The sequence below is a fragment of the Pezoporus flaviventris genome, unplaced genomic scaffold (assembly GCF_033815535.1).
Source record: "Pezoporus flaviventris isolate CSIRO_AGI_PZ_B2104156 unplaced genomic scaffold, CSIRO_AGI_Pfla_v1 ptg000083l, whole genome shotgun sequence".
NCBI lineage: Eukaryota > Metazoa > Chordata > Aves > Psittaciformes > Psittacidae > Pezoporus > Pezoporus flaviventris.
Genome location: NW_026892631.1, coordinates 12,217,961 through 12,231,757, shown reverse-complemented (window position 1 = coordinate 12,231,757; position 13,797 = coordinate 12,217,961). Strand labels below are relative to the sequence as shown.

At 35.9% G+C, this 13,797-nt stretch overlaps 1 protein-coding gene across 2 annotated transcripts in view; it reads left to right on the top strand.

Annotated features, from left to right (window-relative positions):
• BABAM2 (BRISC and BRCA1 A complex member 2) overlaps window positions 1–13,797 on the top strand; it is a 161,563-nt gene that overhangs the window by 48,652 nt on the left and 99,114 nt on the right. For both annotated transcript variants that reach the window (XM_061475250.1, XM_061475251.1), the window contains one exon: window positions 184–258. In XM_061475250.1, the coding sequence (XP_061331234.1) occupies window positions 184–258 (75 nt within the window). The remainder of the gene's footprint in view (window positions 1–183; window positions 259–13,797) is intronic.

Here is a 13,797-nt window from a genome sequence, read left to right as displayed (position 1 = left end):
TAACATCTGTGAAATCTGTAAATAATTTTCTCCATCTTCAGTAATTCCAGTAAGAAATGTTCTAAATGTAAACCCTTCTGCTTGGTGTGAGTGCTCACATTTTTCTAGTTTCATACTCTGAACATTCAGTTTGCTGTTCTGTCTTAGACACCAGGTCTCATTAGTGTTACCTTTCTTCCACAGACTGGAGAATTCTCAGCTCGCTTCCTCTTGAAGTTGCCTGTAGATTTCAGTAACATTCCTACATACCTGCTCAAGGTAAAGTTAATGTCTAAGTTGAGAGTGTTTGTGAGAGAGTATGAGTTCTGGAAATGTTCTTAGTAAAATTTTCTGCCCTCCTCCTTTCCAGGACTTTGAAAGTCCACCATTTCTAAACCTGATTGGTTTATGTTTTGGAAAGGTGATGTTAGGACACACTGGTTTTTCACATGCCATTTTACCAGGTAGTAGATATACACTTATATCACTCTAAAGCACCTTGCAGGATTAGGGTTGTTGTAGGAGATGCTGTGCAATGCAAATGTTCTGGGTTTTTAGACAGTATTGTAAGTAGCAAACCCTTGACTAAATCCAAGGTATTATCTTGGGGAGCAAATTTAAATATTTACAGATAAACTCTTTTGTATTAGTCTGTGGAATTTCATGTTATGTAAGTGTTGTTTTTTAATGAGCAGTCCCAGTTTTACCAGTAGTCTTAATAGTAGAAGCAGAATAGCAAACTAAAAATACCATTTCTTATTAGGGAATGAAAGCAAATACCTGATGACAAGAATTGAGGGTTTTGATGTTTACTTTGTTTCTGAACACTAATTTGACCAGATACTTTAGAAAGTAGGACTATAGAGTATTGATTTGAATTGGAAAAAAGTATTTTTACCAAAAAAAAACCCAGACCCAACAAACAAACAAACCCAAAACAAACTTGTGACAAACTACCAGTATGGAAGAATTTGAAATGAGTGGTCTTCACAGCAGGGGACAGTCAGTCTTTCAAGCCATTGCTGTGGAAGCCCTTTGTAAAGTCAGTGTTACTATGTTCAGAGAAGCAGTGAAAGATCAGGGTTGTCACTGTAATCGTTACTGTTGAATGAAGTGCTGAACTTCTACTGCAGACAAAGTTTGAGTTACCTGATGTTACCAGCACCCATCTTTCCTCTAAACTGTACGTCTGCCTCTTAATCATCTTTTTACTTTTAAATATTTGGGAAGAACAGCTACTTAATGTTGAGTAACTTTTATGTTAAGATGAAAACATCAGTGTGGATTCCATTACCTCCTCTTCATCTTATTGTTACAACAGTCTTCAACTATTGTTAGATCACAATTGCAGTTTCTCCAAATGAGATGTTTCAAGCTTAGAACCGTGAAACTAAAAGTGGGCACAACTATGATCTACCTGAAATTTTTGGTTGTAGTCTGAGATTGGTATCCTGTGATCTCTTTGCTTTCTGTAGACTGTTTGCTGTTTGAGTAATGAGCTGCTCCTAACTTTCCCCAATACATCCGGATATTTTCAGTTTGTTCTGTGTTCATCAGGACGTTCTCTTCTCACTTGAACATTTCCAGTCAGATGTAAGATGGTTGGCAAAGGCCTTTTCAGGAAGGGCGGTGTTGAGAAGCAGGGTGCAGCAGCAGCTCGCCTGGACTGTAGGATAGCTGTGATTTGCTTCTGAAAGACTGTGGTAAAAAAAAGACTGAGAACATATAATGCAAACTATGGAGTTCTGGCAAGAGCAGACAGCAAGTACCTTATTTTCCAGGAACGTTTTTAAATTGGTTGGGAATTTCAGGACAAGTACATACCCAGTATTCTTAACACCTTCAATCACAGGACGGTCTTATACCTCTGTTTAGTCTCTGAGGAAACTGTGTAACTTGGAGGTTGGAACGTGGTGAATGAATTCATGTAGCATGTAAGACCCCTGTGATAAAAACAGATGCTGCTTTTGATTCTAAAGAGTAACATTTTAATGCATGACAGCATATTCCTCTTTAGCGTAATGCAATGTTCACTGAATATCTTCCACCTTCTCTAAACAAGGTTGGTATACTGCGGATAAACCAGCAGTGCTCCACAACTTCACCCTGAGTACTGAATGATTCAATAGTCTGAAGAAAAGTGTATTTATTTTGCTTGCATATGTAGACGGTGTGATGTGAAGAGGCATGCACAGAAGGTAGCAGAATCAGTTTCCAAGGCTTGCTTTATTTTCACATTTCTAAAACCTTAATGTCTAAGATTTGGGGGTTTAAAATTAATGTATTTTTGTACATAACAGCCTTATAACAGCTGATACTTCTTGATGGGCAGTGTATTTATGAAATCCTGAGGTTTCTTACACAGACTTCTTCTAGGCAAGCAGATGTATTAACTGTCTGTGGTAGGAGAATGATACGTAGTCTGAATGAGTATCCACAGGAGAAGAAATATCGTTTTATTCCAGTAGTGTTTTATGACAACAGAAGAATGGTTTGACTCAGGCTCCAGCATGAATTACGACAGTGTGTGTTCTGCAGCAGGCATGGATCTTTTACCCTTGCTGCGTTTAGCTCCTTGTATTCTGACATTATCAGCCATACAAATGTCATCTCTTAAGGCAGCAATATAAAGGCAGATAGAGTTGGAGCTACTCTGTTGTGGCTGAAATAATTATTCTCTGACTGCTCCAAATTTATAAAGCTATTAAAAAAAACTAAGCTATGTCTTTTTTTTTTTTTCTGATGAGACTTTTGACATAAATAGTTCTTTGATTTGTTGCAATAAAATAGGAGTTGATTTTCCATCATGCCTGCCAATTGGCTTCAGTGCTACCTGCTGGATTATGGTACATGATAGAGCATCTATTGATTGATGCGGTGGAAATAATTGTTAATGTATTACCCTGAAAGGTGGAGGAGCAGTCAGTAATAGAAGGCTGTTAGTGTATTAACAGCTTAATGTTTAACTGCAGAATTTAATGTGTTTGAGTTATGTTCTAGTCTGTAGCCAGCCTCACAGCTTCTCTGTGACAATTTGCAAAGTTCAAACCTGTGTTGTACTTTCTCTGCTATCTTCTTTTTTGATGTTTAATTAATACTACTTGTATTAAAATCTGGTGAAATATTTAAAGACCATCATTTTTGCCTCATCAGTTACTCCTAGTACCCCAATGATTTGTAACTCTCTTCTGAAATGTTTATTGGTGGCAGTAGGTAAACACAAGCATGGCTGGAAAGCCTTGTGTAGTTTGCCAGTATTCAGGTTTAAGGATGTAAGCTGTCAGGGCAGTCTAAGTGTTACAAAATCTTTGGAGTTGTTGAGAATCAAACCCCAGAATCAGAAGATCTTACTCTGTCAAATTTGCACTGATGGTGGTGAGAGTATTCTTCTTTCCCTATAAAGAATAACGATTTAAGGCATAGGATGAGTTGGGTTTTTATACTGGAGGGGCAGATTTAACCAGGTCATTTTAAAGGTATTCACTGTACTAGATTTAAAATTCAGTTCAAGTGTATGCATGTTAAGGAAAATAGCTGAGCACGTAAAGAAGAGCAAGAATGATTAAAAGAGCAATGCATAACACACTGTCTCTTCCTCCGAATTCTGAAGTTCTACTAAAAGTTCTTCACTTCTGCATTTGGAAACATAATACCACCTGCAGCAGATAAATCTTTTTTCCTGAGTATTCTTGGCACATTGCTTCACATTTGCAAGAAAAAAGTACCATTCTTTCTTTTCCATGCTAAAGAACTGTTCAGAAAGAAAATGTCGATTTACACTGAAAAAGCACATTTAGGAAAAGACGCCCTTTCATTACGCTTTCTTTTACAGAGGTATACTTTAATGCAAAGGTTTTGAATTTAACGTGGACCTTTTCATCCACTTCTGCATTGTTTTCTAGTGCAAATCATATCCATTATATTTTAATTCTTGACATAACTGCAGGATCAAGCTGGTGGCTCAAACTACTTCAAAGTTCATTACTGGTAAGCCTTTCATTAAGGTTCTCTTATTGATAAAAATGGAGCATTGGCTTGCTCAGGAAAATCCTTATATCTCTATCCTGTTTACTATCGTGCTTTCCCTTTCCCTTTCTTGCAGTTGGATTTTTAATCACATTATTTTTGGCTTAAATTCTTTTCTGTTGGTTGCAATATTTTTAATTTTTGCCACTATTTCATAAATGGAAGCATTCTCTGTACATACAGGTTTGGAGAGTCAGTCTGTAGTTCACACTTTACAGGTACTATGTGTGCCACAGCAGTGATGGAGCTGATAGACTTAGCATCTAAAATACCTCATCCAAATCATTCTTTGTGGTTTTGGTCAGCTGCAGGGACATGTGTTATCACAATGATAATTCATTAAAAGTCTCCAGCTCAGTAATATACAAATTATACTGGGTTATGTGACTGTAGTATGATTACACAGTATGAGTGAACTTTAGCATATGTTGCTGGTGATGCTGTTGAAAGCAAGACATTTAGGTGTTTTTCTTTTATTTCCATGGGGTTTTGAGGTTTTGGCTAAGAAAGATGTTCTGTGATTACCGCCACCTTCTTGTATGTAATTTTTAAAGTATTCATTTTCCTTAAGTATCTGCTTCTTGTGCCCTGGTGAACAGCTAGTATCTGGACCAATTTATCTATGATGCTGTGAGCAGCAGGCTTCTAATGACTTTTTTACTATTCAAGAGTAAAGGAAATACAGAAAGCAGACCTAATTGGGTTTTGTAGATGATTTTCTTTTTTTTTTTAATCTTTAAATCTATTTTTCATGAGTTTTTTGTGTTGACCATTTCATTTAGTGCGTATCTTTTAGAACTGAAACAAATAAGAGACGTTGTCTAGACACATTGCCAGGGGCCAAACAGTTGTGTGTAAGACTGTCAGTGGAAAAGGTTTATCAAGTCCAAATTGAAAGATAAGAACATATTTGTGTTTTTCCTTACTGTGATTTCATCATTTGAAAGTCTGTTAAAAGACTTCAGTGCAACCTTTGCTTATGACGTAGACCAGATTCCAAGTACTGTGAAAAGATTGCAGTACTTGTGTGTGTATGAGTAATCAGCTATAGTAGAGAACAAACAGAAGTTAAGTCATAGTATTCAGGGTCAAACGAGATTTATATTTTTTTCCCCAGGCTGGTTTCTTTACTATTGTGATTTAGCAGTTTGATTTATTTGACAGCTTTTAAGGTTCGTGTTAAATTACTCTAAATACCAAAACACAAACATGCTTGTATAAAAAGTAGTACTACGTCTGTTCAATTAAAAAAATATGAGCTAAATATTCTGAAAAAGTATGTTTTCTTTTCCTTTGAAAGTCATTTGATTTTTGTTGCTAGCTAGCTAACTAAAACCTAATGAGTGGTGTCTTAAGGTCACAAAGTCAACGACAAGAAGGAATTGGAGTCCAGATCTGACTTGATCCTTTTACACTACCTTGGGCAGCTATGTCCCAAAAGAACATAAAGCATTTTGCAGTAGATACTGTTTGACTGTCTTCCCATAATGTATGTATGTCTTCTGTATTGGGTAGAATGATGGACCTGTACATCACATGAAACTTATCATGTCTATGGTGGCAGCTGTCATTTTACGTTCTTTACAAATAGGAAGACTGGCAATATATAAGGCTTGTAGGTAATTCTGAAATAATATGTAGCTCTAATAACTCTGAATACTTCCACCATACATTCCATAGAGATCTTCTAATGCATTGCTGTCAATCTTATGCTACTTAACTTTATGCCTCTGTCACAAAGTCTTAATTTCCTAATTGTATTCTGTAATGTATTTCTGATCTTGAGATGTATTACAGGCATTTGGAGCCAATAGTTTAAGGTTTAAAACTAGACAGAGGTATGATATTCAGTATATTACTTATTGTAGCAGCATCAAATTACTTAAACAGAATATCAGATTGTCAAAGGTTGTCTAAGTTTCTTCTGTTAATAGTTTAAATGTAAACTTTATAACATGCAATTATATTGAGCCATTGAGATTTTAGTTTAGAAGTGGGTCTGTGCAAGTCAGTACTGGCAGAGTTCGAAACAGAAGTTTGTAGTAGCTGAAGCCAGTGAATTGTACGATCCAGGGGCCATGAAAATAAATATATCTGTGTGTAAGACATTTATCAAGAAGAGCTGGCATTGATGGTTGTCTCTAAGAGTCTTTCATTTTAGCCTGTGCACAGAAATCTGTGGTTTACTTTTGCTGTCTACGTATTTCATCAAAAAGTACTAAATGAATTGCCATCAAGGAAGTGTTCTTCCTCAGTATGCTGGCCAGTGTCAGAGTAGCAGCCTCTTGCCAGAAGCATGGAAACTCCAAGCAGGGGAGGTGGCATAACAACTGAGGCCAAAACTAAAGAGAAAACCAAACCCATTTCATGTCATGGAATGCTTCTGGCAGTTTAGGAAGTTGTAGAGTCAGAAAAACAGTGACTCTTTTGGTGATAAAATATTTAAAACATAAGCTCTGTCAGCTGAAAAGGTTTGGGGATTTTGGTTTGCTATTTATTTATTATTTTCTTTTAATTTAGCAGGATATTTTAGTTGTCACTGTAGGTAGAGGTGTAAGATCTTAACGTATTCCAGTGCATTGTGCTTCTTGTCTAGTCTTACTGCTGCAGTGTCTTTATTAATCATACAGGGTTTTGCAGAATAAGTCAGGCCTCTTGCTTTGTTACAGAATCTACTCATTCTGGCACTGGAGGGGTAAGAGTAAAGTGTTACTGCTATAATTTAGTGAAGCTCCAGAAATACCTATAGAAACTACAGATTGATTAGTCATTCTTTCATTATTTTATTCTGCTATCTTCTGCCCATAACCCAAGGGAAGCAAAGCCCTATATTAATACTATTTCTAATGAGAACATGTTATATTTGAATTTTGCAAACTGATCATTTCCCTTCATTCTCAGTGAATTATATTAGTACAACTTTTCCCCAACCACATGATTTGTCTGTAGTAACTAGTCACTAAAACCACATAAACCATGTTAGTGTCAGGAGTACCTTAAGGTCCATATGCTGGAAGCCAAAAGGAGTTTCTTAAAATCAGCTTTTTCTGTAATTTATTGGAAGAGTTTGTTAATAAGATCTGTCAACTGGAACAGCTCATTCTGCACAGCTGATGATTTTTATAGATTATGATCTTAATATGAATCATAATCTCTAATCAACTGTATTTCTGATGACAGTTATCTCATATTCAAACCTTTTATTTTCATAATGCAGTAGTAAAGGACCACTACATCTACTGATAAATTAAATCTTAGAACATTTGTCTTGATTTCTGTGAATTTTTCTCTAATTTGATAGAACTAATTTCCTGTTCTGAGATGAGCAGAAATAGGGGGTTTCCATTAATTTTATTAAAAAAAAAAAGAAAAAATAAAAATTGAAGGAAAAATGAGTTAAAAAGAACAGCTTTTGAAATTTAAAAGCCTTTTTTGCATATGGTGGGAATGTTTATAGACAAGTTATGTTGCGTGACTTGGTTCAGATTTACTGCCTTGTTAGGGCTTGTAATTTGTACTATTGCTTTACATTTGCATTCTATGTATTGCATAGGAAGAATGGAATTCAATAGCCGTAAAAATAATTGCAGGTTATTACATAATGATGGTGCTTGTTTTATCTTTCGTGGTCCACCCATAGTATGTAGGCCAAGCATTGTACAGTGGTCTTAAACTGGGAAGAGGATCTTGGACCTGTTTTTAAAAACCTTTTCTTTCCTTCCCCATTGCCATTTCTTCTTGAAAGGAAAAATATTTGAGAAGTTGTTGAGCATAAAATATGAGTATAGGAATAATCTGTAAAATTCATTAACCAGGAATGATACATTTAGAAATACAGAAGTACATAAAGCACGATGGAAGGATTTTAAGCAGGATATTTCAGTGCTGAGCCCACAACCTCTTTCTACTAATAGGTTTCTTTCTTAGTCTTCAGATCAGGGCTTATGTCCAGCAGCTCATGTTTTGAGGTTTTAAAGTCAATTTTGTGTACGAAAGTGCCAGTTATTTACTGTTGCAGTGATTGCGTTGGTTTAGTGTTTGGGGTTTTTTTGTTCTGGCTTTCAGATTATTAGATTATGTTTATCTTAAGAAATAGTAGCACTAACAGAAATGTACGTCTGTATGATGATTACATATGATTCTTAGTCATTCTTGTTTGGGTTCTGTTATTTGTGCTGGTAACTTTCTGTTAAATTCACAGAATCCTTTGATGGCTGTCAATCTAAAAATGGGATTTTTTGTTTGGTTGGGTTTGAAGGAGTGGGGTTTGTTCATTTGGGGTGGTTTTTTTTTTTATGTACCTGAAAAATAACTGCTCCCTTTTATGTGATTTTTAGGTCTCAAGGTTTAATCAAAAAATATTAAAAAAAGGGAAAAACATGAAAGCTTTACTGTTGAATCAGTTACTCTCAGCAGTAAATATTCTGAGGTTGGGTGATCCATCACATTCATTTTTGCCTAACTGATACTGACAATGTCATTGATCATAATATCGCCAAACATAAAAAGAAGAAAACATCTAGGCTGTTCTGCTGTATTTCCACCATGTTACCAAAAGAATGCCCAGCATTTTCTCCATTAATTGCTAATAAAAAATGTGCTACATTTCTATCAAGACTTGTATTTCTATAGTAGCTTCCATTTTGGAAAGTAGTTGCTTGTTTACATAAGGTGTATTTGGGTATTTTCTGTTTTAGGAGGAGACTTAAGATGGAGAAGGGTAAAGAAAAGTCTGCTTTGTCCACCAGCATCTCAGTGAAACAGTGAAAGAATAAATAAAACTTAGACCTGTTGACTCGCTATTTCTATTTTAGTGGTTTAAGTGTTCATGCTAGAACTTGTATGTCTTTTATGTGCTGGGACCTGTAATCATTGCAAACAGCACGTCCATGGGAGAGATGGGGCACTGAGGAGGAACATTAGTTTGGCTTCATTTGGTAAGCAGTTAGGTGCAGTCCTTAGGTCTTAACAGGTTACTTGTACATCAGAAGTTGGGCAAAAAGATGTCTGTGAATTAAATGTTGTCTTTCAGTTATGTAATGAACTGTCTGGAGTGCACATACAATATTGAAGTGTACTCACATAACATAGATAGGAAGTACTTCTGCTGAGGGAAAATAGTGAAATAGTTCAACTAATAATGCTGCTCGCACTCAGCCCTTCTTTGGCATTTTAATATGTTTTAAAATATATCTAACCGTGTTTATAGATCAAATATTCTGTGTTTTACTTAAAATCTTTTCTGGTCTAGAAAAATGTTAGGCAAATATGACTGATGTCTTGACTAAGACTGATGACTGACTGATGGTATGTAAATAACCAGCCGCTTATTTGCAAGAACCCTGAGGACAATGTGTTGGTTAACAAAGAATAAACACGCTCATTCCAAATTATTATTTTCGTTGTTTAGCATTTCTAATGTGTGTCCTAGATAAAATCATTAATTCTATCTCATTTCACCTAGACTCGTGACTTTTTCTAAGTAATAAATCTTACTTAATTTCCATCTTACTTCTGCTAAGTGATTAGATTAGCTCTTGGAATGTAGGTCAAATTATATGCAAGTTGCCTTTTAGACATTACATATAGGTATTGTCGCATTTTATCTACATAGGCTAGATGAAAACAGTAGCTGAGCATCGCACAAGTTCTTGTTTAGTGTATTGTTCACAGTAGCTGTGACATATGAAAAAACACCAGTTTTTTTTAGACAGGATTAGAAGCATTTAGGGACGAGGTGTATATAAACTTACAGTGGAGTCCTGAGCCCTGAGCAGAGAGCTTGTCCAAGGCTTTAACCAGAATGGTGTTCTTCCTCTCCCCTCTCTTTCTATAGTGTTTGCAATTCATCACAGTTACAATGAGCAGTCATTCAGGTCCAGTATATTTTGTCACATTTTACTTGAAAGAAAAGCAAGTTACCTCTATCAACAGGGAGAGTTGTATGACTTCAGAGTTGTTGGAGGTTTTTCTTGTAGGCCGTTTTTCCACTGATAAAGATTTTTATGTTGTCCCTCCATAACTGTTCTTGGGTGTCTTAAGTGCCTGTTGATTTTAGGTATCATGGCCACCTCTTACCATTTGGACAATTGCTTGTAAGATGTTACATTGACTCATATAAGTCACTTTTTCCACTGGAAAATTTCATGCCCCCAAACTATATAGTTAAACAACAACAACTCTCTCTAGCATTAAAAAGAATGGCACTCAGAATTCCAGCATTGGTCCAAGCAATAAAAAGCATTTGGTTTCCATTTCTGAAAGGAATGTGATGCTCCCTGCATTGCCAGTGACTTCAGTGGCAATAAACTCATTACAAGTACATGATATTTCTCAGAATCGGGTTCTTGTGAGTATGTTATAGAGCTCAGTGAAATGGAGTATAGCTCTGGCGATGCTTAGAACTTCTATGATACCTTCTTTCCAAAGTTCACAGATCCCACCTTTGTTCTGCATGAAAGAAGAACACTGTAACTGTTTCATTAAAGTTTCATTAAAAATTAAAAATAAAAAATTAAAAAAAATGCAAATAAATGCCAGCAAGGTGTGGAGTACGTGAAATCTGGCTTGCTGTCTGCTTGATAGCCCTGTCAGGGTGAGAAATACCTAAACTAGGATACAAGTTCCATTTGATATTCTTTATATTGTGCTTCATCTTTGTTTGCAAATGGAACGTTTAACTTTCTAGGTAGGCTGTGGTTCTTTGTATATCCCTTTTGGTTTATGCATATTGTGTATTTTGACAGTGTATGTAAAAGGCTGTGAAAATGGCAGTAATTTCTTGTCTTTGTTCTGTGTAATTAACCTTGACTGCACAAGAACTAGTGAACAGAAGAGCTGTTTGTCTTGCATTAAAAATTCATTTTAATATGGTAACTCAAGCTGCTTTTGCAAGTTTCAATTTATTTTCTTTTTTTTTTAGTGTAAAATCAAGAAATGTTGAGACTTTATTTCAAGGTGTGGAAATTAATAGGTGGATACTGAGTAATGGAAAAGATTTACTTAGAGCAGGCAGTGTATCTGGATTAGTAGCCAGGATTTGTGCAACTTGTTTGCTAGAAATGAAGGGCTCTGGTGCTAATAATACAACACTTCAGGACCGTGTGGCTTATGAGCTCTCCTAAACCAAGGGAAATGTTGGAATGAAATTACCAGATGAATTCTTCTGGTTGCAATAGCAAGCATTTCATGAGAAGCTGTGCAACTGAATTTGCAATAAACAAGACTGGCATTTTATGACTGAGTTCTTGCAGCATCAGTTTTACTGCGTGGCAGCAGTGTAATAACTAAAATATTCTCCTTTTTTTTATGTTTACCACGTTGCCAGTTCCTTTTTGAAAAGATGTGTGATCAAACTGCAGCCCAGTTTACAGGCCTTCGGGCAATGATAGTATCAGGTTTAGGAGACTATACCTGTTAAAGCAACTTGGAGGCATGTATTATCTTTGACTCATGTGAAGCAACACTGCAGTCTGCAGAATTGCTTTTCCTTGGCTTCTTATTTATAAGTTTTGTGAATATAAGTGGATAAACTTACCCCTCCTAGAAAACTGGTATAGAAAGCTTTATGCCAGTGATACCAAAATGTTGTCACTGTTACCAAAAGGTAAGTAACTGTGTAAAGATTAACTTTATGTTAATGTAATGTGGCAATAGTAAATCAAAAAGAAAAAATAGCACTAGAAAGGTAATTTAATAGCGAAGAACTGAGAATCATTGGAAGCTTTGTAAGAAAAGAAGATCTATATAAGATTGAAAAAAATGCAGTCTGTTAGGTTTGGAGGGATGCATTTCCAGGAAATTTGAACAATTATATTGGTAATCTGTATAAGTAGGATGTAAAAAAAATACTGCCATGCGGTTCAGCAAGACAAAAGGTGAGTTTGTGCTTAGTAGGACTGCTCTTACGGAGCAGGGTGATGTGCGTGCAGTTTTCTGGCACGCACAGAGGTAGAATTGAAGACTTTAATTAAACCAGCCAGATTTGTGAGCAGTAGAAATAGTGAAGCTTCACTTCGTACACGTTTAAACCCTTATCTCCTCGGATCTCTGTCCTATGCCATTATGGTTTCCCCATGTGTCTCACACAGCAACTTATGAAATGAAAAAGTGAGAAGTGCTTTCACTGGTTGCCCCCCAGTTGCTACCACTTATAGCAAGCTGACTTTACCTTTTGCAGTATTAGGTGGGTTAATCAGTTGTCTGTCTCCCTGTCTCCCTGCTGATCTTCATATAGCTTCTGTCTATATGTCTATAAGTCCATTAATTGTTTTTGAGACTAAAAACAGGTTGTTGAAGAGAGGGAGGAGGGCTTAGAGGCATCTGAAAGTGTGCTCACATATGCACCAAACTTGAAAGCAAACTAAAAGGGAGAGAAATCATTACAATGTGTGTACATTAGAATTAAAAACTTGTTGATGCTCCCGTTTTCCATCATCCAAGAAGTTTTAGAACAGCTTTGCTTGAGTGGGATGAATGCCGAAGTAGAACGTTTGCACTTGGTTAGCACTGAGACATTTGGTTGAATTTGTTTGTAAACTCATTCCTGCAACCTAATCCTCTATCAGTGTTGTTTAAATCAAATCGGGAATGCCCATCTGAGGGATTTTACCGTTTAAAAATAAATCTTTAGCCAAGAGAACAATGCAGGAAGATTTGTGGTAGGTCAAGGTGCAACTGGTATTCTCTTCCACCAAGTTCATCACTGTTACTGTGAAGAAAAATCTCTCCTTTCACATGAGCTAAGAGAATCAATAGTAAGTTTTCAATGTGAAGACTGCTTAACAGCTCATTTAATGTGCCAAATCTGTTTTAGGGTCGGACAGTAAAAGTAAGACTGAGTTTGTAGAGAAAGATGAATAATCTCTGCATTATCATATTAAGATAATTTTGGAAGGTACTATCAATTTTAAGTTATCGACAGCTATACAAAACACATTAGAGTGTGCTGTTTAAATCTCAGAGAAGGAGTAGAAACAAGTCTTATCTGTTCATCTTTGTTTAATTTTGGATTCTTTAAAATACAATGAAAAAGATTCTTATTGAGATTAATATTTTGGAAGCTTATTGCATGTAAACTTTTAAAAACACTAGTTGGAAACTTTCACAGTATTGTCTCCAGATACTTGGTTGTTTCTTCTGTGCGTGAGTGCATTCAGATCCTTACAAAACTATTATGGAAAAAGGTATTTGAAAACGCTCAGTTTATTATTTTTAAGTAAACGATTGATTTGGGTCTATTTACTTTTTTTTATGTTGCTATTAATTGCAAACCAGCTTCTAACACACTGAAAGCTAGACAAACACACAGCAAGGCATTTATCAATGCTGATTGAGAAAGGAATATTCAGAACTTGACAAAAATACCTTGGCAGTGTCCTGTTAAGTAATCATCTGCAAATATATTAATTCCATTCTTTTAATGGCTCCTTTCTTTATTAATCAGTGACCTTATTCTCCTAAGCATATCTGTCAGGACATGTCTTCCTAACAAATCTATTCAGCCTGGAGCATGTAAAGCCTCATCCTCATCTTCAAACTGTGTTAAGTCAAGAAAATATTGTGGTAATGTGGGCATCGCTTGTCCAAGAACATTAAGAGCCTTGGTCAGGATCTTTTTAACCATAAAAGGATGTGTGTTATGCTTTCTTGTTTGGAAGGGAGTGAAAAAAAATACAGAAGGAATTTTTATTGCAGAGAAGTATTTCCCTCCAAAGAGCACATGAAGGAATACCGTGTCTGAAAAAAGATTTCGTTGGCAAGGGGAAGGAGTAGTCTGAACTACATAGTGTT